The 26,684-nt window shown below is 36.8% G+C and overlaps 1 protein-coding gene across 1 annotated transcript; it reads left to right on the plus strand.

Moving 5' to 3' along the window:
- Positions 1–1,471: 1,471 nt before the first annotated feature.
- Positions 1,472–26,529, plus strand: LOC123667787 (mucin-3A-like). The gene is made up of 17 exons (XM_045601625.1): positions 1,472–1,666; positions 3,608–3,928; positions 6,147–6,344; positions 6,712–6,909; positions 8,992–9,028; positions 9,137–16,221; positions 16,815–17,393; positions 18,227–19,207; positions 19,330–20,139; positions 20,255–21,049; positions 21,169–21,981; positions 22,102–22,710; positions 22,981–23,265; positions 23,770–24,150; positions 24,606–24,911; positions 25,304–25,558; positions 26,482–26,529. The coding sequence occupies exons 1-17, from the start codon at positions 1,472–1,474 to the stop codon at positions 26,527–26,529; spliced, it is 13,896 nt and encodes a 4,631-aa protein (XP_045457581.1).
- Positions 26,530–26,684: the final 155 nt, after the last annotated feature.

Consider the following 26,684-nt stretch of genomic DNA (forward strand, 5'->3'; position numbering starts at 1 on the left):
TCAATATCATGTAGGTTGTCGCGTTTATCGATACATATAATAAAAATGTAACCGGTCGCTGTCTGTACATTTGAGATATATAAGAAAAATATATTTTATTGGGATCAACGCAAATAGCACCCAAATCAATGATTGTCAGAATTTTTGTCTGTTTGTCTGTGCGTTTGTACACGATAATCTCAGAAACGGCTTATCCGATTTAGATGTGATTTGTACTAATATATTATCGCACGTTTAGTTTAACATTTAGTGTTTGTTTCATGTCAAATTGTTCATAAATAAAAAAGTTATGCCAATTTAAAGAATCACGTTGAACATGTGAACATGAACACGCGGACGAAGTCGCGAGCACAGCTAGTTAGTAATAAATCAGATTTTGACGTCAAAAATTAATCTTTGAATTGGAAAATTTTAATAAGGTAGGGTCAGCAACGTATATGTGATGCTTCTGGTGTTGCTGGCGTTGCTTAAACTTCTTAACGCACGCTTGAGTTGGGGAGTAAGCTGGTAAATGCGTGACGAGAGCGTTACGAAATGTGTGATTGGGCGAGGCGAACGGAAGTTGAGAGGGAGATATATGCTAGTGAAGATAGAAAGAGAGAGAGTTACGTATAGAAAAAAATTGAAGGCTAGTGGACTTATTAAAAAAAAATCTTACAGAAAGAGAATGCTACATTATGAGAGTACGTGTGTGTGACAGAGGTCTATATTTTAATAGAATACGGATTACTAAAACTGCGAATGAACGTCTATTTTATTTGTTAATGTTTTTATATGTATACTTTATTTACACGATGATGCAATTGTCACAGTAACTAACGAAAGCGTTTAGTCACAATAATTCGCATAGGCCATAGAGATATTTCTTTTTTTCTGATGTGGGCTTTTGTGCATATATATTGTGTTTGTTTCCGGACCCCCTGCACAACACATATCCTAGTGGAGGTAGTTGTGTGTGAAGCGTTTATTTGTTACTAGCGACCCGTCCCGGCTTCGCACGGGTGCAATGCTGATACTAAATATACTACAGAATGTCTTTATTTATAGTGTGAAGCTAGCTTATAGAATGGTATTAACATAATAACAACAACATTCAAATATGCCTCGTTAGATTACACGTTGTTACAGAATGCGTTGAAGAAATAAAGGTTCACTGCTCGTTCCCCGTAGGTGATAGCGTGATAATATCTATCCTATATGTTGACCCAACTTCTTAATAATATTTGTGCCAAATTTGAAGTAAATCCATGCAGTACTTTTTGAGTTTATCCCGGATATACATACAGATAAAAATTCTAAAAACCATATTTTTGGCTTCGGTTTCGATTGAAGATCATAACACAAGTATTTTTTAAAAAAAATATTCAATGTACAGTTTTGACTTTCCTACCTACCTGATTTTATTATATGTATAGATAATATTTAAGCATGTTCACATACAAATCATCTTAATCTAATATTTTTCACAGATATGTCAATTTTAATATTTATTCTTCTGCTCGGCTATGGCTGGGCGAGGGTATTGCCCAACGGGTGCCCAGGAGACTTCAGCGTCTACAGACTGCTACCCCATGAGACGGATTGCTCAAAGTTCTACCAATGTTCTAATGGAAGGAAAATTGAGATGCAATGCGCGCCTGGTACTCTGTTCGATGGCGTGAGACTGGTAAGTGATAGCGTAACTAAAAGAATGCTTAGCAACTAAAATGGATTACAGAGTTTTTAAAATTTGAAAGCAGAGCAAACAGAGGCAACTACTATTTTTGCTTCTAATGGTTCGATGCGGTAACGTTATTTGAGTAGTTATATTATATACGTGAATATTTTATTAATAATACTAGCTGACTCGGCAAACGTTGCCTTGCTGCTAAACGCTATTTAAAAATAGGGGTTGATCGTAGAGGGTTGAAAATTTAGGATTCTATATATTTTTCAATGTTTTATCATTAAAAAAATAATAATAATTTATCTAAAAATTAAAAAATAAAATATGGGTGGATTATCCTTAAAATTTAGGGGGATGAAAAATAGATGTTATTCGATTCTCAGACCTACCCAATATGCACACAATTCATGAGAATCGGTCAAGCCGTTTCGGAGGAGTTTAACTACAAACACCGCGACACGAGAATTTTATATATTAGATTGTCAGTAGTTAGACTATTCTATGTATAAGATATTACTTACTTTCTTATGACTATAACTCGAAACTCGAACTATAACTCGTAGGCGTCCATAACCTATTATATGCCGTTTACTACCATGCGGGCTGTGAACTTGTTTTTTTATAATAAAAAAAAAGTTACTCTTTTTGACAACTTTAGTTTTGTTTGACACATTTAATATTTCTATTTTCGCAGTTAGCTTTGAATCTCAGATGTTTTTTAACGTGACAACGTCTAATAAATCGATGAAGCCTGCGACATACACGAAAAGGGATGACTCATTGCGTCATGCTCATCGTCCCGTTACGCTTAGTATCAGGGATATAGATATCTTCCCTATTATATCACTCGATTGGCCTATACGCCGAGGAGATGTTTTGTTATGACGTTGTCACGTTAAACTATCGTCCGTAAACCAACTTTACAGACAACCAATTTTTTATTTTTTTTTATTTTACTAGTTCGGCAAACAAGCGTACGGCTCACCTGGTGGTAAGAGACTACCGTAGCTTATAGACGCCTGCAACACCAGAAGCATCGCAAGCGCGTTGCCGACCCAATCCCCCATCCCCCCCAGCAACTCTGGTCACCTTACTCACCAACATGAACACAATACTGCTTAGAAACAGTATTATTTAGCTGTGGTCCTCTGTAAGGTCGAGGTACTACCCCAGTCGGCCTGCTCCATATTTTGAGCAGGAAATTTCTGCTGTGCCCTACCTCAGTTATATTTTTCCCAATTTTTCCAATTCATTTCTATCAAGTTCCGTTTGTCTTTTTACACGATTAGCGAAGAAGCGGACTTAAGCCTATTGCAATTAAAACTAGTCGTTTATCTTTATGTCTATAATCTATTCAAAGAATGAGACTGAGACTTAGACTCCTTTGACTATAGCCCGTTGGCGTAGTTTGTAGTGACCCTGCTTTCAGCTCCGAGGGTTGTGGGTTCGATTCCCACCCCGAGTCTGGGTCTAATATATATATTTACTTATATATTTATAAGTATGTTTATCCAAAAAAAACATTTGTAGCTATATACCAGTCGGCTGTTACCTATACCACAAGCATTAAGTTTCTTACTTTAGGAACAGACGACCGTAGGTGTATTGTGTAGATTAAAAAAAAATCTTATCGTTTAGTCACTATCGTAGCTTTAGCGTATCAAACATTTTGTCGTAGCAATGATAAAGGTAAAAGGCTTCTGTGAGAGCCCAAACTTTTGACAAACTCTAAGGGTGGTATAATAGGGGTTGAAAGTTTGTATGAAATTATGTTGTATGTAGCGTTCTTTGCAATAAAAGATAACTGACAATGCCTGTATCCTTATTATACGTCGTTTTTCTTCTCTAAATACTTCTTTATTATACTAACCTTTTGAACTAATTTAAATTTGACGTCAGTTAAGGTAATTGAGCGTCCACTGTATTCTATTATTATTTTAGATATGCGACCATGCACATCTTGCTGATTGTAGCAGAGGGAGCACGTCCACAGCTCCCACAACAACAACAACAACAAATGCACCATCATCAACAACAACGACTGCGGCTCCATCAACAACAACAACGACAGGGGCCCCGTCAACAACAACGACAACAACAACGGCGGCCCCACCAGTACCACCCAGTGAATGCCCAGCAGATATTGACGTGATATTAAAACTGCCCCACGAAGTTGACTGCTCAAAATACTACAATTGCAGTGACGGAATAAAAATATTACTAAAATGTCCGAATGGGAAATTTTTTAACATGACTATGCAGGTAAATTATTCGAAAAAATTTGATTTTAGAACATAATCTAAAAAGTGACGTCGAAATTTGAATAATGAAATAGGGATGTTCTTACCGATACTTTCGGCGCTTAATTTTATTAATTTTTTTTCGTAACTACGAGTAACTTACAACTCTCTGTCACATGTCAACATTGTTTCTCATTGTTTTTCAGTCACTAACATTTATTACAATTTAATTGGCAAAATGTATTCCCTATTTCTATAATGGATATCCGATTATTCAATTTTTTATTGTAGGTAAATCATAAAAATTAGACTCAAAAAGATACGTAATTTTTATTAATTTGAACAAATTAAAATATATTTATTTTAATTATTTGTAACATATTGCGCATTCAGCCTGTAACGTCCCACTGCTGGGCCTCTTTCTCCATGCAGGAGATGGAATTTGTGACATATATTATACATAAATATTTTTATGTGTCACATTATGCACATTCAAAAAACCATTTTTTCAGCACTGCCAAGTCATCAGTGAACTTTGTATTTTACGTTTATGCATTGTCTCCATTAATTAGCAACTGAGGCCTAAAATTTCTTAATTTTTATGTTCAAATATAATCAATCAATATAGCGATCTCATCAAAAGTACCGATGTAATACGTCGACTAATATCACATAATGAAATAGCATTATTCCTATTAAACACGGAAATCATGAAACACGTAATTGAATTCTTGATTTTATCGCTATTTAATCTTGGGTAATTATTATATTTTTGATAAAATTATCATTTCAAATACATTTAGAAAGAATTGAATGCGCGGAATTTTTTGACAGTTATTTACCACAGTTAAAAAAAATTGGAGACAAGAACAAAGATGTGGCTGTGTTTTGAAATTCAAAATCAAAAATTTGACGATTGAATTACTTGTAAGCGCATTATTAAAATCATTATTGACTGAATAGTTAATGATTGAAAATTATAAAATTGATTTTGTACGACAAGAAAAGTTTATCTTGCTGAGCCGCCCGAAAGTTTATGTTACTGAGCGTATGTTATAAGTAAAAATTCGTGTTCTTTTTCGAGATTTTTGTAGATGAAATAAAAATTTTCGTGTTTTGTAGATTGCTATTTTTAAATTCTATATATTATGTTTGTATTTAGTAATAAAGCAAATTTCTATAAAATTTCGTGTCTTATTATCTAATTATGTGATTTTATTAATATTATTTAAATACATAAATAAATCAACTTGTATAAATATTACGTAGTAACTATTTAAATAAAAAAAAAATATTTTTTTTGTTTGTAATTAAAAATATTTTAAGTTGTACTCTATCCTAATATCAAAAAAAAAAAAAAAATTGTGTTAAATTGCAAAAAAAAAAAAAAATTAAGAAAATATATCACGCTTTCCTATCAGGATACTTTTTTTATACCGATAAGCAGGTTTTAAGAAATATCTGCAGAAGCCACTTCTCAAGAGTCGATGGGTGTTTAACCCATCAAACCTGCAGTCGAGGTAAGTGTTGCTTGAACCGTGTGACAGATATTTTGGAGCTTATTTCCAAAATGATTTCGAAAGAGTGTGAAAAGCTGATTGCATACTTTTTATGCAAATGTTTGCGCATGTAATTTGTCCTGATATGTCTGCGTGATTTTTTTTCTTTTGGTATTAGTTTAGAAGTGTTTTGAGGGTGTTTTTTTGGCTTATGGTGTAATCTTATGGCACGTTGAGAATGGTTTTGAAGGGACCGTGCCATTCGATCCAGAAATGGTGTTGTAATTGTATCATGGTTGTAGACTCATAATTCTCATTATGCTCGGTTTAGATAATTTTGGAAAATTATTAATTTGATTAACTTATTATGGTGCTTAAAAATATATTTAGCTACATCAGTCAACTGTTACCTATATCACACATATTACGGTCAGTTTCAATACTCTATCTTCCTTTGAATTGGGTTACTAGAGATAGAATTTTGACGTATACTCCATATAAATTGTATCAAAATATGTCGCTGGTATGCAAAATCAGAGGCCGATAAATTCTTGAAAACAACTGTAATAAAGTTTTATTTATTTATATTATTTATAATATTCAAGATAAATACTTAATTTACTGCATTTTTTGATATCTACAATGTTTGATACAATTACGTCAACATGGACGCTGTGATTTTATTCTTTTTTGGAGATTTTTTAGCGCTTGTAATATTTGACTGATTTTTCATATATTTAGGATTGTGACTGGTCTGAAAACGTGGACTGTCCCCCTGGTAGCGGCACTGGTGTCTTGCCCAACGGCTGCCCGGTTAATTTCCACATCCACAAGCTGCTTCCCCACGAAACCGAGTGCACCAAGTTTTACCAGTGCAACTTTGGCGAAAAAGTTGAGAAGACCTGTCCGGGGAATTTGCACTTCAACCCTAATTTGCCGGTAATATGGTCTTTTCTATTCTATTTTTTACTTTAATTGGAAAGAACAAAATAGGGTAGTTAAAAAAAACTACAAGATTAGATTTTCGATTGTTTTTTAAAATGTGCGAGTCAACTAAGCGAATGCAACGTCGTCATAAAATTTATAACTTAGATAAATTGATTAGGAAAGCATTGATGTTTACAAAGTGTTAATTGTACATTGGCTATTGATAAAAAAATATTTACTTACTTTAAATTGTTATCAATTTGCTGTTTTTGTATGAATTTTTTAGTCCATGATAATATGAATTGTTTGCTAAAATTTTAATGTATCAACACGATTGTATACGAGATTAGCTCTTCTTACGTCTATAACTATGTTTTAGGGATGTGACTATCCATCAAATGCTGGTTGTGAACACGACAGTGGTGGCGAATGGCTGCCCAATGGCTGTCCATCAGACTTCAGTATCAACTGGCATTTACCACATGAAACGGATTGTACTAAATTCTATCATTGTGAATTTGGACGAAAAACTTTAAAAGATTGTGCCCCTGGAACTCACTTTAATCCCATACTACAGGTAAGATATGTGTTTCATATTGATTGTTAGATTTAAAAATTTTCTAAAACTTAGTTAATTTTATTTTAAGCCTTGCTATAAAGTATAAGTGTATTATGTGGAAAGTGACTCCTGGTACGAGAGGACACGAAATAAGACGTCAAACTTCGAATAATTTACTATCTGTAGATAAGTTTTTTTTTTTGAGTAGTGAAGAAGCAAATCAGCCTTTCGCAGTCCACTACTGGACATAGGCCTCCACAAGTTCACGCCAAAAATAGCGTGAACTCTTGTGTTTTGCCAATAGTCACCACGCTGGGCAGGTGGATTGGTGACCGTAGGCTGGCTTTGTCGCACCGAAGACGCTGCTGCCCGTCTTCGGCCTGTGTATTTCAAAGCCAGCAGCTGAATGGTTATCTCGCCATCGGTCGGCTTTATAAGTTCCAAGTTGATAGTGGAACCGTGTTATCCCTTAGTCGCCTCTTACGACACCGACGGGAAGAGGGGGTGGCTATATTCTTTAATGCCGTAACCACACAGCATAATTACATCATGTAATTTAGGGAGATACAGACACAAGTAGAAATAAAGATTACAGATATATAGAAATATTCTTCTTACATGAACTTAACTAATTACTTACTATGGTCTGTTTTTTAACAAATGAGTACAGAGTATATCTATCGCACATTTCTAATATTGACAGTGAGATGGGTCATTGTTAGGGCTGAGGCCAACGACTTTGTTATTGTTTTGAAATTATAAAGGCTCATTCATATTGAATACTTCTAAATTTTACTGTAGAGATTTTTTATATACAACAATATTCAATATAGTATAAATATATCATGTACAAGAGCTTAGAAATAAAATAATTAATAATATCCTTGTAATCTTAAAAACTATCGTCATCACTTCACATGAACTTTCTGCAGACACGTAAATAATAAACTGATCTAACATAATATGTTCTACGTAATTGTCGACTTCGTACATTTTTGTTTCAATATTACCTATCTAGTTAAGCTATCCTTGTAACAAAAGAGTTCGAACTTCATCAATTTTATAACTTTTGTTATTAGCTGTCACATAGCTATTCACTAGAGCCCAAAAAAGTTCAATTGGGTTGAGCTCATAGTGATACGGTGGCGAACGTATGACGCGATACTGTCTGGGCAATGTCATTATGTATTATTATTATCTATTATAAACAGAATCTTAAGTGACTTAAAAAAATTGTACATTTTTTTTCTGATAATTGCAAAGCGCGCTTTGTACGCTTAACTACAGGAAACATGTCCGCCAAAATTCACGGACATACAAAACCGTCTGGTTCACTCACTAAAACACATGATTCGCGCAGGTACTCGGCACGTAACTACAGTGTTTGTTTTAAACGGACTCTATGTTTATTACGTGGACCAATAATAACGCAGTCAACGTTTTCGGTACTCGTTTGTAAAAAAAAAACTGACCATAACATAATATTCTAAAATTTCAAATTTATTTGAGTCAGCTGTATAATTTTGTGTTTTATTAATAAAATAGGTTAACTTTCGCTGTTACTGACAATTCTACAATCATATAACAAATTATTTAAAATGTATTGTTTGAGTTGAGGATTCGTTTGGATTGTGCTAACTTTTTCTTTAATATTGTGGTTTAGTCTTATTTTTTAGATGGCATAGCAAGTTAAATATTATTAATAATAATAATAATAAAACACTTCATTGTACACAAAAAACAGAAATAAAACATAGCAAAGAAAAAAAATATTAACAATATATTCATTAGGTACAAAAGGCGGCCTTATCGCTAAAAAGCGACCTCTTCCAGGCAACCTTAGGGCAAAGGAAATGGTCTAGCGTCAGCATAGGTGTACAAGTTATAACAAATTATTATAATATAATTGTTTTTCTTCCCTTTTTCTCATTCGTATTTTTCGTATTCGTATTCGTATTATTCGTATCTCATTCGTATTTGAAGATATTCAATAATTTTAATTAATTTGCAACTATGAAACGTTTATTAATGACAACAAAAACTTAGTTTGTATGTAAGAAAGGACGACCTAAAAAAGTAATTTTAAAACTATTCTTAAAGGTATGCGATTGGCCGTATAACGCAAACTGCAAATCTACAACAACAACCGCAACCTTTTCAACGACTACTGCTTCAACAGTGACTTCAGCGCCTACAACTGCCACACCATCTACAACGACTACGAAGTTTACAACAACTGAAGCCCCTACGTCAACCACACCTTCAACAACAACCACGGAATTTACGACAACTGCAGCCCCTACGCCGACCACACCATCAACAACAACCTCAACACCCACAACGACCGCAGCATCAACCACTACCACAGTTCCTATAACAACCGCAGTTCCTACAACGACCTCAGCACTTACACCTACCACAGCTTCTACAACGAATCAAGACACAACTGAAAACCAAACTACTGAACCATCAATAAATACAACAACGGAGTATTATCCCACAGCAGAACAGTCAGTAGATACAACAACTGAATATAGCCCCACCACTGTAACGTCAGCAGAGACGACAACGGAATATATTCCTACGACTCATGAGCAAACTACTGAGCCTCCAGTAGAAACGACAACGGAATATATTCCCACGACTCAGGAGCAAACTACTAAGCCTTCAGTAGAAACGACAACGGAATATATTCCCACGACTGAAGAGCAAACAACCGAACCGTCAGTTGAGACAACAACGGAGTATAGTACCACAACTGAACAGTCAGTGGAAACAACAACTGAATATAGCTCAACTACCGTAACTTCAGAAGAGACGACAACGGAATATATTCCTACGACTCAGGAGCAAACTACTGAGCCTTCAGTAGAAACGACAAAGGAATATATTCCCACGACTGAAGAGCAAACGACCGAACCATCAGTTGAGACAACAACGGAGTATAGTACCACAACTGAACAGTCAGTAGAAACAACAACTGAATATAGCCCCACCACCATAACTTCAGAAGAGACGACAACGGAATATATTCCTACGACTCAGGAACAAACTACTGAACCGTCAGTAGAAACGACAACGGAATATATTCCTACGACTCAGGAGCAAACTACTGAACCTTCAGTAGAAACGACAACGGAATATATTTCTACGACTCAGGAGCAAACTACTGAGCCTTCAGTAGAAACGACAACGGAATATATTCCCACGACTGAAGAGCAAACGACCGAACCATCAGTTGAGACAACAACGGAGTATAGAACCACAACTGGCCAGTCAGAAGAAACAACAACTGAATATAGCCCCACCACCGTAACGTCAGCAGAGACGACAACGGAATATATTCCTACGACTCAGGAGCAAACTACTGAGCCTTCAGTAGAAACGACAACGGAATATATTCCCACGACTCAGGAGCAAACTACTAAGCCTTCAGTAGAAACGACAACGGAATATATTCCCACGACTGAAGAGCAAACAACCGAACCGTCAGTTGAGACAACAACGGAGTATAGTACCAGAACTGAACAGTCAGTGGAAACAACAACTGAATATAGCTCAACTACCGTAACTTCAGAAGAGACGACAACGGAATATATTCCTACGACTCAGGAGCAAACTACTGAGCCTTCAGTAGAAACGACAAAGGAATATATTCCCACGACTGAAGAGCAAACGACCGAACCATCAGTAGAGACAACAACGGAGTATAGTACCACAACTGAACAGTTAGTAGAAACAACAACTGAATATAGCCCCACCACCATAACTTCAGAAGAGACGACAACGGAATATATTCCTACGACTCAGGAACAAACTACTGAACCGTCAGTAGAAACGACAACGGAATATATTCCTACGACTCAGGAGCAAACTACTGAACCTTCAGTAGAAACGACAACGGAATATATTTCTACGACTCAGGAGCAAACTACTGAGCCTCCAGTAGAAACGACAACGGAATATATTCCCACGACTCAGGAGCAAACTACTAAGCCTTCAGTAGAAACGACAACGGAATATATTCGCACGACTGAGGAGCAAACAACCGAACCGTCAGTTGAGACAACAACGGAGTATAGTACCACAACTGAACAGTCAGTGGAAACAACAATTGAATATAGCTCAACTACCGTAACTTCAGAAGAGACGACAACGGAATATATTCCTACGACTCAGGAGCAAACTACTGAGCCTTCAGTAGAAACGACAAAGGAATATATTCCCACGACTGAAGAGCAAACGACCGAACCATCAGTTGAGACAACAACGGAGTATAGTACCACAACTGGCCAGTCAGAAGAAACAACAACTGAATATAGCCCCACCACCGTAACGTCAGCAGAGACGACAACAGAATATATTCCTACGACTCAGGAGCAAACTACTGAGCCTTCAGTAGGAACGACAACGGAATATATTCCTACGACTCAGGAGCAAACTACTGAACCTTCAGTAGAAACGACAACGGAATATATTTCTACGACTCAGGAGCAAACTACTGAGCCTTCAGTAGAAACGACAACGGAACATATTCCCACGACTCAGGAACAAACTACTAAGCCTTCAGTAGAAACGACAACGGAATATATTCGCACGACTGAAGAGCAAACAACCGAACCGTCAGTTGAGACAACAACGGAGTATAGTACCACAACTGAACAGTCAGTGGAAACAACAACTGAATATAGCTCAACTACCATAACTTCAGAAGAGACGACAACGGAATATATTCCTACGACTCAGGAGCAAACTACAGAGCCTTCAGTAGAAACGACAACGGAATATATTTCTACGACTCAGGAGCAAACTACTGAGCCTTCAGTAGAAACGACAACGGAATATATTCCCACGACTGAAGAGCAAACGACCGAACCATCAGTTGAGACAACAACGGAGTATAGTACCACAACTGGCCAGTCAGAAGAAACAACAACTGAATATAGCCCCACCACCGTAACGTCAGCAGAGACGACAACGGAATATATTCCTACGACTCAGGAGCAAACTACTGAGCCTTCAGTAGGAACGACAACGGAATATATTCCTACGACTCAGGAGCAAACTACTGAACCTTCAGTAGAAACGACAACGGAATATATTTCTACGACTCAGGAGCAAACTACTGAGCCTTCAGTAGAAACGACAACGGAATATATTCCCACGACTCAGGAGCAAACTACTAAGCCTTCAGTAGAAACGACAACGGAATATATTCGCACGACTGAAGAGCAAACAACCGAACCGTCAGTTGAGACAACAACGGAGTATAGTACCACAACTGAACAGTCAGTGGAAACAACAACTGAATATAGCTCAACTACCATAACTTCAGAAGAGACGACAACGGAATATATTCCTACGACTCAGGAGCAAACTACTGAGCCTTCAGTAGAAACGACAACGGAATATATTTCTACGACTCAGGAGCAAACTACTGAGCCTTCAGTAGAAACGACAACGGAATATATTCCCACGACTCAGGAGCAAACTACTAAGCCTTCAGTAGAAACGACAACGGAATATATTCCCACGACTGAAGAGCAAACAACCGAACCGTCAGTTGAGACAACAACGGAGTATAGTACCACAACTGAACAGCCAGTGGAAACAACAACTGAATATAGCTCAACTACCATAACTTCAGAAGAGACGACAACGGAATATATTCCTACGACTCAGGAGCAAACTACTGAGCCTTCAGTAGAAACGACAAAAGAATATATTCCCACGACTGAAGAGCAAACGACCGAACCATCAGTTGAGACAACAACGGAGTATAGTACCACAACTGAACAGTCAGTAGAAACAACAACTGAATATAGCCCAACTACCATAACTTCAGAAGAGACGACAACGGAATATACTCCTACGACTCAGGAGCAGACTACTGAACCTTCAGTAGAAACGACAACAGAATATATTCCCACGACTGAAGAGGAAACGACCGAACCATCAGTTGAGACAACAACGGAGTACAGTACCACAACTAAACAGTCAGAAGGAACAACAACTGAATATAGCCCCACCACCATAACGTCAGTAGAGACGACAACGAAATATATTCCTACGACTCAGGAACAAACTACTGAACCTTCAGTAGAAACGACAACGGAATATATTCCTACGACTCAGGAGCAAACTACTGAACCTTCAGTAGAAACGACAACGGAATATATTTCTACGACTCAGGAGCAAACTACTGAGTCTTCAGTAGAAACGACAACGGAATATGTTCCCACGACTGAAGAGCAAACGACCGAACCATCAGTTGAGACAACAACGGAGTATAGAACCACAACTGGCCAGTCAGAAGAAACAACAACTGAATATAGCCCCACCACCGTAACGTCAGCAGAGACGACCACGGAATATATTCCTACGACTCAGGAGCAAACTACTGAGCCTCCAGTAGAAACGACAACGGAATATATTCCCACGACTCAGGAGCAAACTACTAAGCCTTCAGTAGAAACGACAACGGAATATATTCCCACGACTGAAGAGCAAACAACCGAACCGTCAGTTGAGACAACAACGGAGTATAGTACCACAACTGAACAGTCAGTGGAAACAACAATTGAATATAGCTCAACTACCGTAACTTCAGAAGAGACGACAACGGAATATATTCCTACGACTCAGGAGCAAACTACTGAGCCTTCAGTAGAAACGACAAAGGAATATATTCCCACGACTGAAGAGCAAACGACCGAACCATCAGTTGAGACAACAACGGAGTATAGTACCACAACTGAACAGTCAGTAGAAACAACAACTGAATATAGCCCCACCACCATAACTTCAGAAGAGACGACAACGGAATATATTCCTACGACTCAGGAACAAACTACTGAACCGTCAGTAGAAACGACAACGGAATATATTCCTACGACTCAGGAGCAAACTACTGAACCTTCAGTAGAAACGACAACGGAATATATTTCTACGACTCAGGAGCAAACTACTGAGCCTTCAGTAGAAACGACAACGGAATATATTCCCACGACTCAGGAGCAAACTACTAAGCCTTCAGTAGAAACGACAACGGAATATATTCGCACGACTGAAGAGCAAACAACCGAACCGTCAGTTGAGACAACAACGGAGTATAGTACCACAACTGAACAGTCAGTGGAAACAACAACTGAATATAGCTCAACTACCATAACTTCAGAAGAGACGACAACGGAATATATTCCTACGACTCAGGAGCAAACTACTGAGCCTTCAGTAGAAACGACAACGGAATATATTTCTACGACTCAGGAGCAAACTACTGAGCCTTCAGTAGAAACGACAACGGAATATATTCCCACGACTGAAGAGCAAACGACCGAACCATCAGTTGAGACAACAACGGAGTATAGTACCACAACTGGCCAGTCAGAAGAAACAACAACTGAATATAGCCCCACCACCGTAACGTCAGCAGAGACGACAACGGAATATATTCCTACGACTCAGGAGCAAACTACTGAGCCTTCAGTAGGAACGACAACGGAATATATTCCTACGACTCAGGAGCAAACTACTGAACCTTCAGTAGAAACGACAACGGAATATATTTCTACGACTCAGGAGCAAACTACTGAGCTTTCAGTAGAAACGACAACGGAATATATTCCCACGACTCAGGAGCAAACTACTAAGCCTTCAGTAGAAACGACAACGGAATATATTCGCACGACTGAAGAGCAAACAACCGAACCGTCAGTTGAGACAACAACGGAGTATAGTACCACAACTGAACAGTCAGTGGAAACAACAACTGAATATAGCTCAACTACCATAACTTCAGAAGAGACGACAACGGAATATATTCCTACGACTCAGGAGCAAACTACTGAGCCTTCAGAAGAAACGACAACGGAATATATTTCTACGACTCAGGAGCAAACTACTGAGCCTTCAGTAGAAACGACAACGGAATATATTCCCACGACTGAAGAGCAGACGACCGAACCATCAGTTGAGACAACAACGGAGTATAGTACCACAACTGGCCAGTCAGAAGAAACAACAACTGAATATAGCCCCACCACCGTAACGTCAGCAGAGACGACAACGGAATATATTCCTACGACTCAGGAGCAAACTACTGAGCCTTCAGTAGGAACGACAACGGAATATATTCCCACGTCTGAAGAGGAAACAACCGAACCATCAGTTGAGACAACAACGGAGTACAGTACCACAACTAAACAGTCAGAAGAAACAACAACTGAATATAGCCCCACCACCATAACTTCAGAAGAGACGACAACGGAATATATTCCTACGACTCAGGAACAAACTACTGAACCGTCAGTAGAAACGACAACGGAATATATTCCTACGACTCAGGAGCAAACTACTGAACCTTCAGTAGAAACGACAACGGAATATATTTCTACGACTCAGGAGCAAACTACTGAGCCTTCAGTAGAAACGACAACGGAATATATTCCCACGACTGAAGAGCAAACGACCGAACCATCAGTTGAGACAACAACGGAGTATAGAACCACAACTGGCCAGTCAGAAGAAACAACAACTGAATATAGCCCCACCACCGTAACGTCAGCAGAGACGACAACGGAATATATTCCTACGACTCAGGAGCAAACTACTGAGCCTTCAGTAGAAACGACAACGGAATATATTCCCACAACTGAAGAGCAAACGACCGAACCATCAGTTGAAACAACAACGGAGTACAGTACTACAACTGAACAGTCAGTAGAAACAACAACTGAATACAGCCCCACCACTGTGACGTCAGTAGAAACGACAACGGAATATATTCCCACGACTGAAGAGGAAACGACCGAACCATCAGTTGAGACAACAACGGAGTATAGTACCACAACTGGACAGTCAGAAGAAACAACAACTGAATATAGCCCCACCACCGTAACGTCAGTAGAGACGACAACGGGTTACAGTCCTACGACTGAGGGGCAAACTACTGAATCTTCAGTAGAAACGACAACGGAATATATTCCTACGACTGAAGAGCAAACAACCAAACCGTCAGTTGAGACAACAACGGCGTATAGTCCCACAACCGAACAGTCAGTAGAAACAACAACTGAATATACCCCTACCACTGTAACGTCATTAGAGACGACAACGCAATATAACCCTACAACTGTGGAGCAAACTACAGATCTTACAACTTCTCCTGAATCCTTAGAAACAACTACAGTTTCAATTATACAGTGTCCACCTGGATCATTTGGGATCTTCCCCCATCCAGAATATTGCAATGCATTTTATGTCTGCCTTGTTGGTGTACCAACATTACACTGGTGTGAGGAGGACAAGGAATTTGACCCAAGTGTGAAAGTAAGTATATTTTGATTAACACATATATATGTATAATAACTTATTTTATTTATTTAATTGAATAGAGTATAAATTGAAGTTAAGCCGTATAATTAATAACGAAAATTATCGAGTTATTAGGATAATTTTGAATCCTTTGTAACATTACATTGACTTCAGAAACGAATATGTGCATAACTTAAAAAATCAGCCCGTAAGGGAATCAAATTCGCTACTGATAGCTTTAATAGAAGTATTCACATCAGAACGGTTTCATTAACATATAAAACTTCCAAAATTACATCCTTATGTTGAATTGGTCTGTTATAGGATTGATTAAAACAATGCACATAAAGATACCTATACCTATAATATTACTACCTATATATAATATTTACCCACTATTGCAGTAGTAAAGTAGTATCTTCAGTAGTATATTGGAAGTTTGCTATTAGACATTAATTGTATTCACAACCTTTTTTTTCAAAGATATACATTTATCACTGATTATATTAAAACAAATAACGATGAAGTAATACTTACATAGTAATAAAGCTTTGTTACAAATTTCATTTTATATGTTACAAATTGTATAGTAATGAAATTTTTTGTAGACATGTGTTGTCATATCAGAAAATGGCTGTTTTGCCTCACAAGGTAAATGGACTCCAACTACACCTGGAGATACAACAACATTATTCAGTCCAACTACTGAGGTAGAATCGACTGAAACATCAGTAGATACAACGACGAGATACTCCTCTACAACTGAAAAACAAACAACAGGAACGTATGAAGCGACAACAACTGAGTATGTTTCGTCAACAGCGAAACAAACAACAGAATCGTCAACAACGACAGAATCGGTTCCAACTACTACGAAACAAACAACTGAAACTTCATTAGAAACGACTACTGAGTCTGCTTCGACAACCTCAGGACAAACAACTGAAACATCGTCGCAGACAACTGAGTATATTTCAACAACAGAGAGTGTGACAACAATATCACCTACAACAACCACAGTGACAACTGGTAAACCCGATACAACAACTCAACATAATATTTGTCCTCCGGACTATTATGGTAATATACCGGATCCCCATTATTGTGACAGATACTATCTATGTATGTTTGGAATCGTGAACCCTCTGCGTTGCCCGTCAGGACAAGAATTTGACCCTGATACTGGGGTGAGTTAAATATTTTTATTTTTAACCAGACAGGTTTGAACCAAAAAAGTTTGAATTTGGTTGGTTTTTATTTTTATGTGTGTACACCGATTACGTTGAAATATCAGATTCGATTTACATTACTTTTTTTTCGATACGCAATATTTGCCATTTGGTCACATAAAAATTAAATCCAGTTTGGCTGAGTAGTTATTAAATAATAATCAGAATCATAAAATAATAAGCATTTTTGTTAATTTGGACGATATATTTTTCACGATACTTTGTTTATATGTACATTGATTGATTAAAATTTTTTAATCGGATTCGCGTGAATATTTTTTTTTCAATGCAGAATAGTTGCTATTTGATAATGTAACAATTTAAGTTCAGTTTGACCAAGTAGCTTTCATTTTATGACTATTTTTGTTCACTTGGATGATGTGATTTTCACGGTACTGTGTTAACGGCTATTTTTAGAGCCAAACAACGAAATCTACTGTAGTCTACCTGATCTAATCTAGAAAAGTTTAAATATAGTTTACAAATTACGTATTTTCTTCACGAAAAAGTCAAAAAAACTTCTTTAAAAAAACGACTTCATAAAATAAAGATCAAAGAATAACTTAAAAAAAACATAACATACAAATAATAGTATTTTATTACCGGTAGTAGGTTTACATAAGACGACGTGTTTCAAATTAAATCTTTACTAAGTTATTATTAGCTTTTTAGTTTTTGAAGACGGGTTTTTTGTCGTTTTAAATTAAAAATACAAATATAACATTTGAAGTTTGGTAATACGTCTATTTCATAGAAGTCATGAATTATAATTTATTGTTTTTTTTTTAAAGGTTTGTGTTGATATATCAGAAAACGGTTGTTTTGCCTCACAAGGTAAGTGGACTCCAACAACACCTGGTGAGGTTACAACAACATTCATTCCAACCGCTGAAACGAAAACAACGGAGACATCAATTGAGACTACCACAATTCCAACAACTGTCGAACAAACGAGTATACCATCAGTGGAGACAACCACGGAGTCTGTTTCGACGACTATGACTCAAACCACGGAAACATCACTAGAAACAACAACAGAATATGTTTCAACTACTGTGCAACAAACAACTGACACTTCTGTTGATACAACTACAGAATTTGTTTCAACTACTGCACAACAAACAACTGAAACTTCAGAAGATACAACGACAGAATATGTCTCAACTACTGCGGAACTGACTACTGAAACTTTAGAAGATACGACGGACTATGTCTCAACTACTGAGCAACAAACAACTGAGACTTCAGAAGATACAACTACAGAATTCATTTCAACTACTGCACAACAAACAACTGAAACTTCAGAAGATGCAACGACAGAATATGTTTCCACTACTGCGCAACAGACAACCGAAACTTACGAAGATACAACAACAGAATATATTCCAACAACTACGCAACAGACAACTGAAACTTTGGAAGATACAACGACAGAATATGTTTCCACTACTGCGCAACAAACTACTGAAACTTCAGTAGAAACGACGACTGAGTCTGTTTCAACAACCTTAAGACAAACAACTGAAACATCATCGCAGACAACAGAATATATTTCAACAACAGAGAGTGTAACAACAATATCACCTACAGTTACAACAACCACAGTGTCAACTATTAAACCTGATACAACAACTCAACATAATATTTGTCCGCCGGATTATTACGGTAATATACCGGATCCCCATCATTGTGACAGATACTATCTATGTATGTTTGGAATAGTGAACCCTTTGCGTTGCCCACCAGGACAAGAATTCGACCCTGAATCTGCGGTGAGTTAAATATTTTTATTTTTATCTTATTAAACAAACAACGAAAGTATAACATTTAAAACTTGGTACTAGCACGCCTGTCTGATCGAAAACATAAATAACATTATGTTGTTTTTTTTTAGGTTTGTGTTGATATATCAGAAAACGGTTGTTTTGCGTCACAAGGTAAATGGACTTCAACGACACCCGGTGAGGTAACAACAACATATATTCCAACCACTGAGACGAAAACAACGGAGACATCAATTGAAACGACCACAATTCCTACAACTGTCGAACAAACGAGTATACCATCAGTGGAGACAACCACGGAGTCCGTTTCGACGACTATGACTCAATCCACGGAAACATCACTAGACACGACAACAAAATATGTTTCAACTACTGTGCAACAAACAACTGAGACTTCAGAAGATGCAACAACAGAATTTGTTTCAACTACTGCACAACAAACAACTGAAACTTCAGAAGATGCAACGACAGAATATGTTTCCACTACTGAGCAACAGAGAACTGAAACTGACGAAGATACAACAACAGAATATATTCCAACTACTGCGCAACAGACAACTGAAACTTCGGAAGATACAACAACAGAATATGTTTCCACTACTGCGCAACAGACTACTGAAACATCTGTAGAAACGACTGAATCTGTTTCAACAACCTTAGGACAAACAACTGAAACATCATCGCAGACAACAGAATATATTTCAACAACAGAGAGTGTAACAACAATTTCACCTACAGTTACAACAACCACAGTGTCGACTGGTAAACCTGATACAACAACTCAACATAATATTTGTCCACCAGATTATTACGGCAATATACCGGATCCCCATCATTGTGACAGATACTATCTGTGTATGTTTGGAATCGTTAACCCTTTGCGTTGCCCATCAGGACAAGAATTTGACCCTGACTCTGGGGTGAGTTATTATTTTTATTATTTTTAAACAAACAACAAAAGTATGACATTTGATATTTGGTACAAACACGTCTATCTCATAGAAAATATAAATTTCATTGTTGTTTTTTTTTTAGGTTTGTGTGGATATATCAGAAACTGGCTGTTTTGCCTCACAAGGTAAATGGAATTCAACAACACCCGTTGAGGTAACAACAACATATATTCCAACTACTGAAACGAAAACAACGGAGACATCAATTGAGACGACCACAATACCTACAACTGTCGAACAAACGAGTATACCATCAGTGGATTCGACGACTGTGACTCAAACCACGGAAACATCACTAGACACAACAACAGAATATGTTTCAACTACTGTGCAACAAACAACTGAGACTTCAGAAGATACAACTACAGAATATGTTTCAACTACTGAGCAACAAACAACTGAAACTTCAGAAGATACAACAACAGAATATGTTTCAACTACTGCGGAACAAACAACTGAAACTTCAGAAGATACAACGACAGAGTATGTTTCAACTACTGCTCAACAAACAACTGAATCTGCAGAATACACAACTACAGAATTTGTTTCAACTACTGCGCAACAAACAACTGAAACTTCTGTAGAAACGACGACTGAGTCTGTCTCGACAACCTTAGGACAAACAGTTGAAACATCATCGCGGACAACAGAGTATATTTCAACGAGAGAGAGTGTGACAACAATATTACCTACAGTTACACCAACCACAGTGGCGACTGGTAAACCTGATGCAACAACTCAACATAATATTTGTCCGCCAGATTATTACGGTAATATAGCGGATCCTCATTATTGTGACAGATACTATTTGTGTATGTTTGGAGTAGTTAACCCTCTGCGTTGCCCATCAGGACAAGAATTCGACCCTGACTCTGCGGTGAGTTAGATATTTTTATTTTTATCTTTTGAATAAACAACATAGATAAAATATTTGATGTTCGGTACTTAAACGTCTATCTCATCAAAAATATAAATTATATTTTGTCTTTTTTTTAGGTTTGTGTTGATATATCAGAAACCGGCTGTTTTGCCTCACAAGGTAAATGGAATTCAACAACACCCGTTGAGATAACAACAACATATATTCCAACCACTGAAACGAAAACAACGGAGACATCAATTGAGACGACCACAATTCCGACAACTGTCGAACAAACGAGTATACCATCAGAGGAGACAACCATGGAGTTCGTTTCGACGACTATGACTCAAACCACGGAAACATCACTTGATACGACAACAGAATATGTTTCAACTACTGTGCAACAAACAACTGAGACTTCAGAAGACACAACGACAGAATATGTCCCAACTACCGAGCAAAAAACAACTGAAACTTCAGAAGATACAACAACAGAATATGTTTCAACTACTGCGGAACAAACAACTGAAACTTCAGAAAATACAACGACAGAGTATGTTTCAACTACTGCTCAACAAACAACTGAATCTGCAGAATACACAACTACAGAATTTGTTTCAACTACTGCGCAACAAACAACTGAAACTTCTGTAGAAACGACGACTGAGTCTGTCTCGACAACCTTAGGACAAACAGTTGAAACATCATCGCAGACAACAGAGTATAGTTCAACGAGAGAGAGTGTGACAACAATATTACCTACAGTTACACCAACCACAGTGGCGACTGGTAAACCTGATGCAACAACTCAACATAATATTTGTCCGCCAGATTATTACGGTAATATAGCGGATCCTCATTATTGTGACAGATACTATTTGTGTATGTTTGGAGTAGTTAACCCTCTGCGTTGCCCATCAGGACAAGAATTCGACCCTGACTCTGCGGTGAGTTAGATATATTTATTTTTATCTTTTGAATAAACATCAAAGGTAAACCATTTGATGTTTGGTACTTATACGCCTATCTCATAAAAAAACATAAATTATATTTTGTCCTTTTTTTAGGTTTGTGTTTATATATCAGAAACCGGCTGTTTTGCCTCACAAGGTAAATGGACTCCAACTACACCCGGTAAGGTAAAAACAACATCTATTCCAACCACTGAAACTGAAATAGCGGAGACATCAATTGAGACGACCACAACTCCTACAACTGTCGAAAAATCAACTAATCCACCTGAAGAACAAACAACAGAAACTTTAGAAAATACAACTACAGAATTCGTTTCAACCACTGCGGAACAAACAACTGAAACTTCAGAAGGTACGACGACAGAATATGTTTCCACTACTGCGCAACAAACAACTGAAACTTCAGTAGAAACGACGACTGAGTCTGTTTCGACAACTTTAGGACAAACAACAGAAACATCATCCCAGACAACAGAGAATATTTCAACAACAGAGAGTGTGACAACAATATTACCTACAGTTACAACAACCACAGTGGCGACTGGTAAACCTGATACAACAACTCAACATAATATTTGTCCGCCAGATTATTACGGTAATATAGCGGATCCTCATTATTGTGACAGATACTATTTGTGTATGTTTGGAGTAGTTAACCCTCTGCGTTGCCCATCAGGACAAGAATTCGACCCTGACTCTGCGGTGAGTTAAATATTTGTATTTTTATGTCAAAACGAAAATTATTAATACTAATTAATAATTCCGATAGACTTCAAAAGCACCTTTGAAGCATCATCTTACAAAATACACTTATGTATTTTAAAGGTAGCCAATACAATATACAATGAATAATATGTTTAAAAAAAAATACAAAAATTATAAATTATTTGGTCAGAACAATAATTCGACCTTTGGTTCGTAGTTGGTTATATAGATTGACTTAATTTTACTTAAGTTAAATTTCTTTTCTAGACTTGTGTTTATATATCAGAAAACGGCTGTTTCGCATCTCAAGGGAAATCAACTACAGTAAAAGAAACAACACCAACAGGCGTGGTCACAACAGATGAAAGTACACCAGAGAACGTAATCTCAACGACAATATCTGAACCAACACCATCGCCCCCTGTTTGCTCTTCTCTTGAGACTGAATTTTTCCCTCATCCAAAGCATTGTGATCAATACTACATGTGTATAGTCGGTCAACCTCATCTTTTGAATTGCCCCAAAGGTTTCGAATTTAGCCCAGAATCTAGGGTATGTATTATTTTATTGTATTCAATATTCTTTAGTGCTGTGTGGTTACGGCATTCAAGAATATAGCCACTGCCTCTTTTACCGTAGGTGTCGTAAGAGGCGACTAAGGGATAACACAGTTCCACTATCACGGGATAACCATCCAAATACAAACTTTGAAATACACAGGTCGAAGACGGGCAGCGGCGTCTTCGGCGCGACAAAGCCAGCCCTGCGGTCACCAACCCACCTGCCCAGCGTGGTGACTATGGGCTGGTGTTTTACATGAGTTAACGCCATTTTTGGCTCGAACTTGTGAAGGTCTATGTTCAGCAGTGGACTGCGATAGGCTGATGTGATGACGATGGTGATTCAATAATCAAATTAATTGATACAAAAGGTGCATTAATTACGAAATAATTTTCAATGATATTTAAATATTTTATTATGAGTGTACTGTTTAATTTTGTTGTAATCAGAACAATTAAGCCTTATTTTTTTTAAACCTTTATAATAACGTTACAGGGATGCGTTGTAATATCTGAAAATGGTTGTTTTGCATCACAAGGTATATGGACACCGACAGAACCGAACGATATAACAACTGATGTTTCTGGAACAACGGATAATTCTGAAACGTCTGTCCTTACCGATCCTACAAGCACAAATGTTGATCTTACAACGGAAGGTAAAACTACTGAAACGTCAACTATTTTGAATCCATCAACAACTGACAGTCAAGTAACAACAGAATCAATAGAAACAACCACAGCAAATATTTGCCCTCCTAATTTCTCGGGAATGATTCCACATCCTGTTCACTGCGAAAAATTCTACCACTGCGTGAATGGCATTCAAATTCCGCTATTCTGTTCTGATGGAGAAGAGTTCGATCCCGATTCACTTGTAAGTTTGTCATATTTTTTTCTAAATGTGTCGTATTTTTTTAAAAATTTAAAATGAGCTCGTTTCAGCCCGTAATAAGCCTCTTTCTCCTTGTTTGAGAAGGATTTGAGTTCAATCCACCACGCTGCTCCAATGCGGGTTAGCGAATATATTCCCTACTATGAGTAAAAATCGTTATAAGGTATACATGATAACAACCGGGACGGACGGCTTAGCGTGCTCCAAGCCACAAGGACTGCACAAACACCCAAACCATGGTATTGTACCCGCGACCGCCAGCGCACAGCCACACACCAGTGCTGTGACCGTTGCGAACACATCGTCATTGAAAATTTAATTGAGAATATTGATGTTTTTCAACTCATTAAAAAAATTAACAATTTTTTGAATACAATCACCGTGCCGTAATTAATCACAGATTGTGGATATGAAAGTAAGACAAATTATGCTTTCAGCAATGCGTTCCAAAATCAGAAAGTGGGTGTAAAAGATCATGGACACCTACTGAATTGCATCCAGTAACAACCGACAATGCTTCTTCAGAAAACGTAAAACCAGTAACGGAGGATGAAAAACTTAAAGACGAAAATAATACTAACTCTACAGTGGATGTAACAACGCCGAGACTATGTCCAATAGAACATTTCGGAAACATACCTGATCCGAAACGATGTGATTGGTTCTATATGTGCACAGCCGGAACTGCTATACCGTTGTATTGCGGAGAAGGATACGAATTCGATCCGAAGAGCGAAGTGAGTGTAATCAATTAATAAATAAACAACTTTGCCTACTTAAAAAAAACATTTTACATGAAATTTAGCTCTGTCGCAGCATTAATACAATTTCATAAAGATAATTTAGTAATGCTGCGACTTATCACTATTATTACAATTACAGTTTGTTTTTTTTAACGCAAATGTAGTTAGTGTTGAAATATAAAAACACGATTAACTTAATAACATTAAATATCATTTTAATCGTATAAATAAAATAGCAATAATTATAAAATATTCCAATACAAAGTATAATAAATATATATAAATAAATAAAAAAATAATAATTACATTATTTCTAGATACATATAAGTACAGATATTACGAATAATTACTTATTTTTTCTATAAATATCTGTTGTTACGTCTTTATTTTAGAAATGCGTTGAAATATCTGAAAACGGATGTTTTGCAAACTCAAATAACAACCAATCGGTTACAAAAACGACGAAAAGGAACGTGAACTTGTCATCAACAGAGACCATGAGAACAACAACTCCAGCAATTTGCGCACCGGAAGATTTCGGTAACGTGCCGGACCCTGATAGATGCGACAGGTTCTATTTGTGTACCGGTGGTACAGCTATACCATTATATTGCATTGAAGGATACGAATTTAATCCCGAAACTAAGGTAATTAAAATCTAGATGTATATAATGGATCAATTTTTTTCGGATTTTATCGCGGTTTATTAAGTTTTTTATATGTCTAACATTTCGGATACTTTATAGCAACCATGGTCATGGGAGGATGAAAAAAAAAATTAGATCTATATTTAACCTTAAACTAACCCTAGATAGTATAAATATATTTTTTATTTTATTTATTTATTTTATAATTTATTTTACACCAGAAATATATTACAAACAAAGCATAAAGATAGTTACAGACAGTGAAGTACAATGGGCGGACTTATGGCTAATTAGCCATTTCTTCCAGACAACCCATACACCCTTTAAACCAAATATACCCTTTTGCGGTTCGATTTATTTGCTTGTAAATGATAATTATATTAATACCAGTCAAACAAGCGACTGATATTATCTTGTCGAGAAATAAATTAAAAGAATAAAAAAAAAAAAAAAGATTTGAGCAAAAAATTATGCTAAGATGTTTTTGAGTTAATACACTTTTTTTCGGATTTCTGAAATATTAAAAACTAAATCATACAGTTTTGGCTGATTTATTTATTTATTTTAGTAGGCATTAAAGAGAAAAAGCAAATAAGAAACAACCAGTGCTTTAGTATTTCGCCCTAAAAACAACTATAATATGAATATATTATACAAATAAAAATAAGTCCATAGTCAATGTTGATATACTTTATATGTATAAGTTATTTATTAAAATAAATTAATAAACCCATCATAGTGAAACGGTAAAGTAGAATAAATGGCCGATGTCAATTTTCCAGAAAGTTACTGATTTTTTAAAAGCTTCAACTGTCAACAATATTAAGATGTAAAGCAGAATTTTGACTATGTTTGTCATTAGTTATCAATTAGTCAGTATTTAAATACAACAACTAAATTAACAATTAATATTACATTTTCAGGATTGTCGCCCTATATCAGACAACGGTTGCACGGCTACAAGACAATAAACTTGGCGAGAGAACGGAAACTGGATGTACGGCCTAAAATGTACAAAAATAAAAATAAAAAACGTCATGTTACATAGGTGTCTTTGTACAAGCGATTACTATGATAATTGATAAAGTTTTAATGACATTTATTTTTGCAAAGGAAATGCGCTTAT

This window comes from Melitaea cinxia, chromosome 29 (genome assembly GCF_905220565.1).
Source record: "Melitaea cinxia chromosome 29, ilMelCinx1.1, whole genome shotgun sequence".
Lineage (NCBI taxonomy): Eukaryota > Metazoa > Arthropoda > Insecta > Lepidoptera > Nymphalidae > Melitaea > Melitaea cinxia.

What these genes read in the sequence shown, in the direction of transcription:
- LOC123667787 (XM_045601625.1), top strand. Translation starts at nt 1,472, where the DNA reads ATGTCAATTTTAATATTTATTCTTCTGCTCGGCTATGGCTGGGCGAGG. An exon ending in AATTCGACCCTGACTCTGCG is followed by an intron (nt 21,982 to 22,101) that starts GTGAGTTAGATA and finishes TCCTTTTTTTAG; the next exon opens with GTTTGTGTTTATATATCAGA. An exon ending in AATTTAATCCCGAAACTAAG is followed by an intron (nt 25,559 to 26,481) that starts GTAATTAAAATC and finishes TTACATTTTCAG; the next exon opens with GATTGTCGCCCTATATCAGA.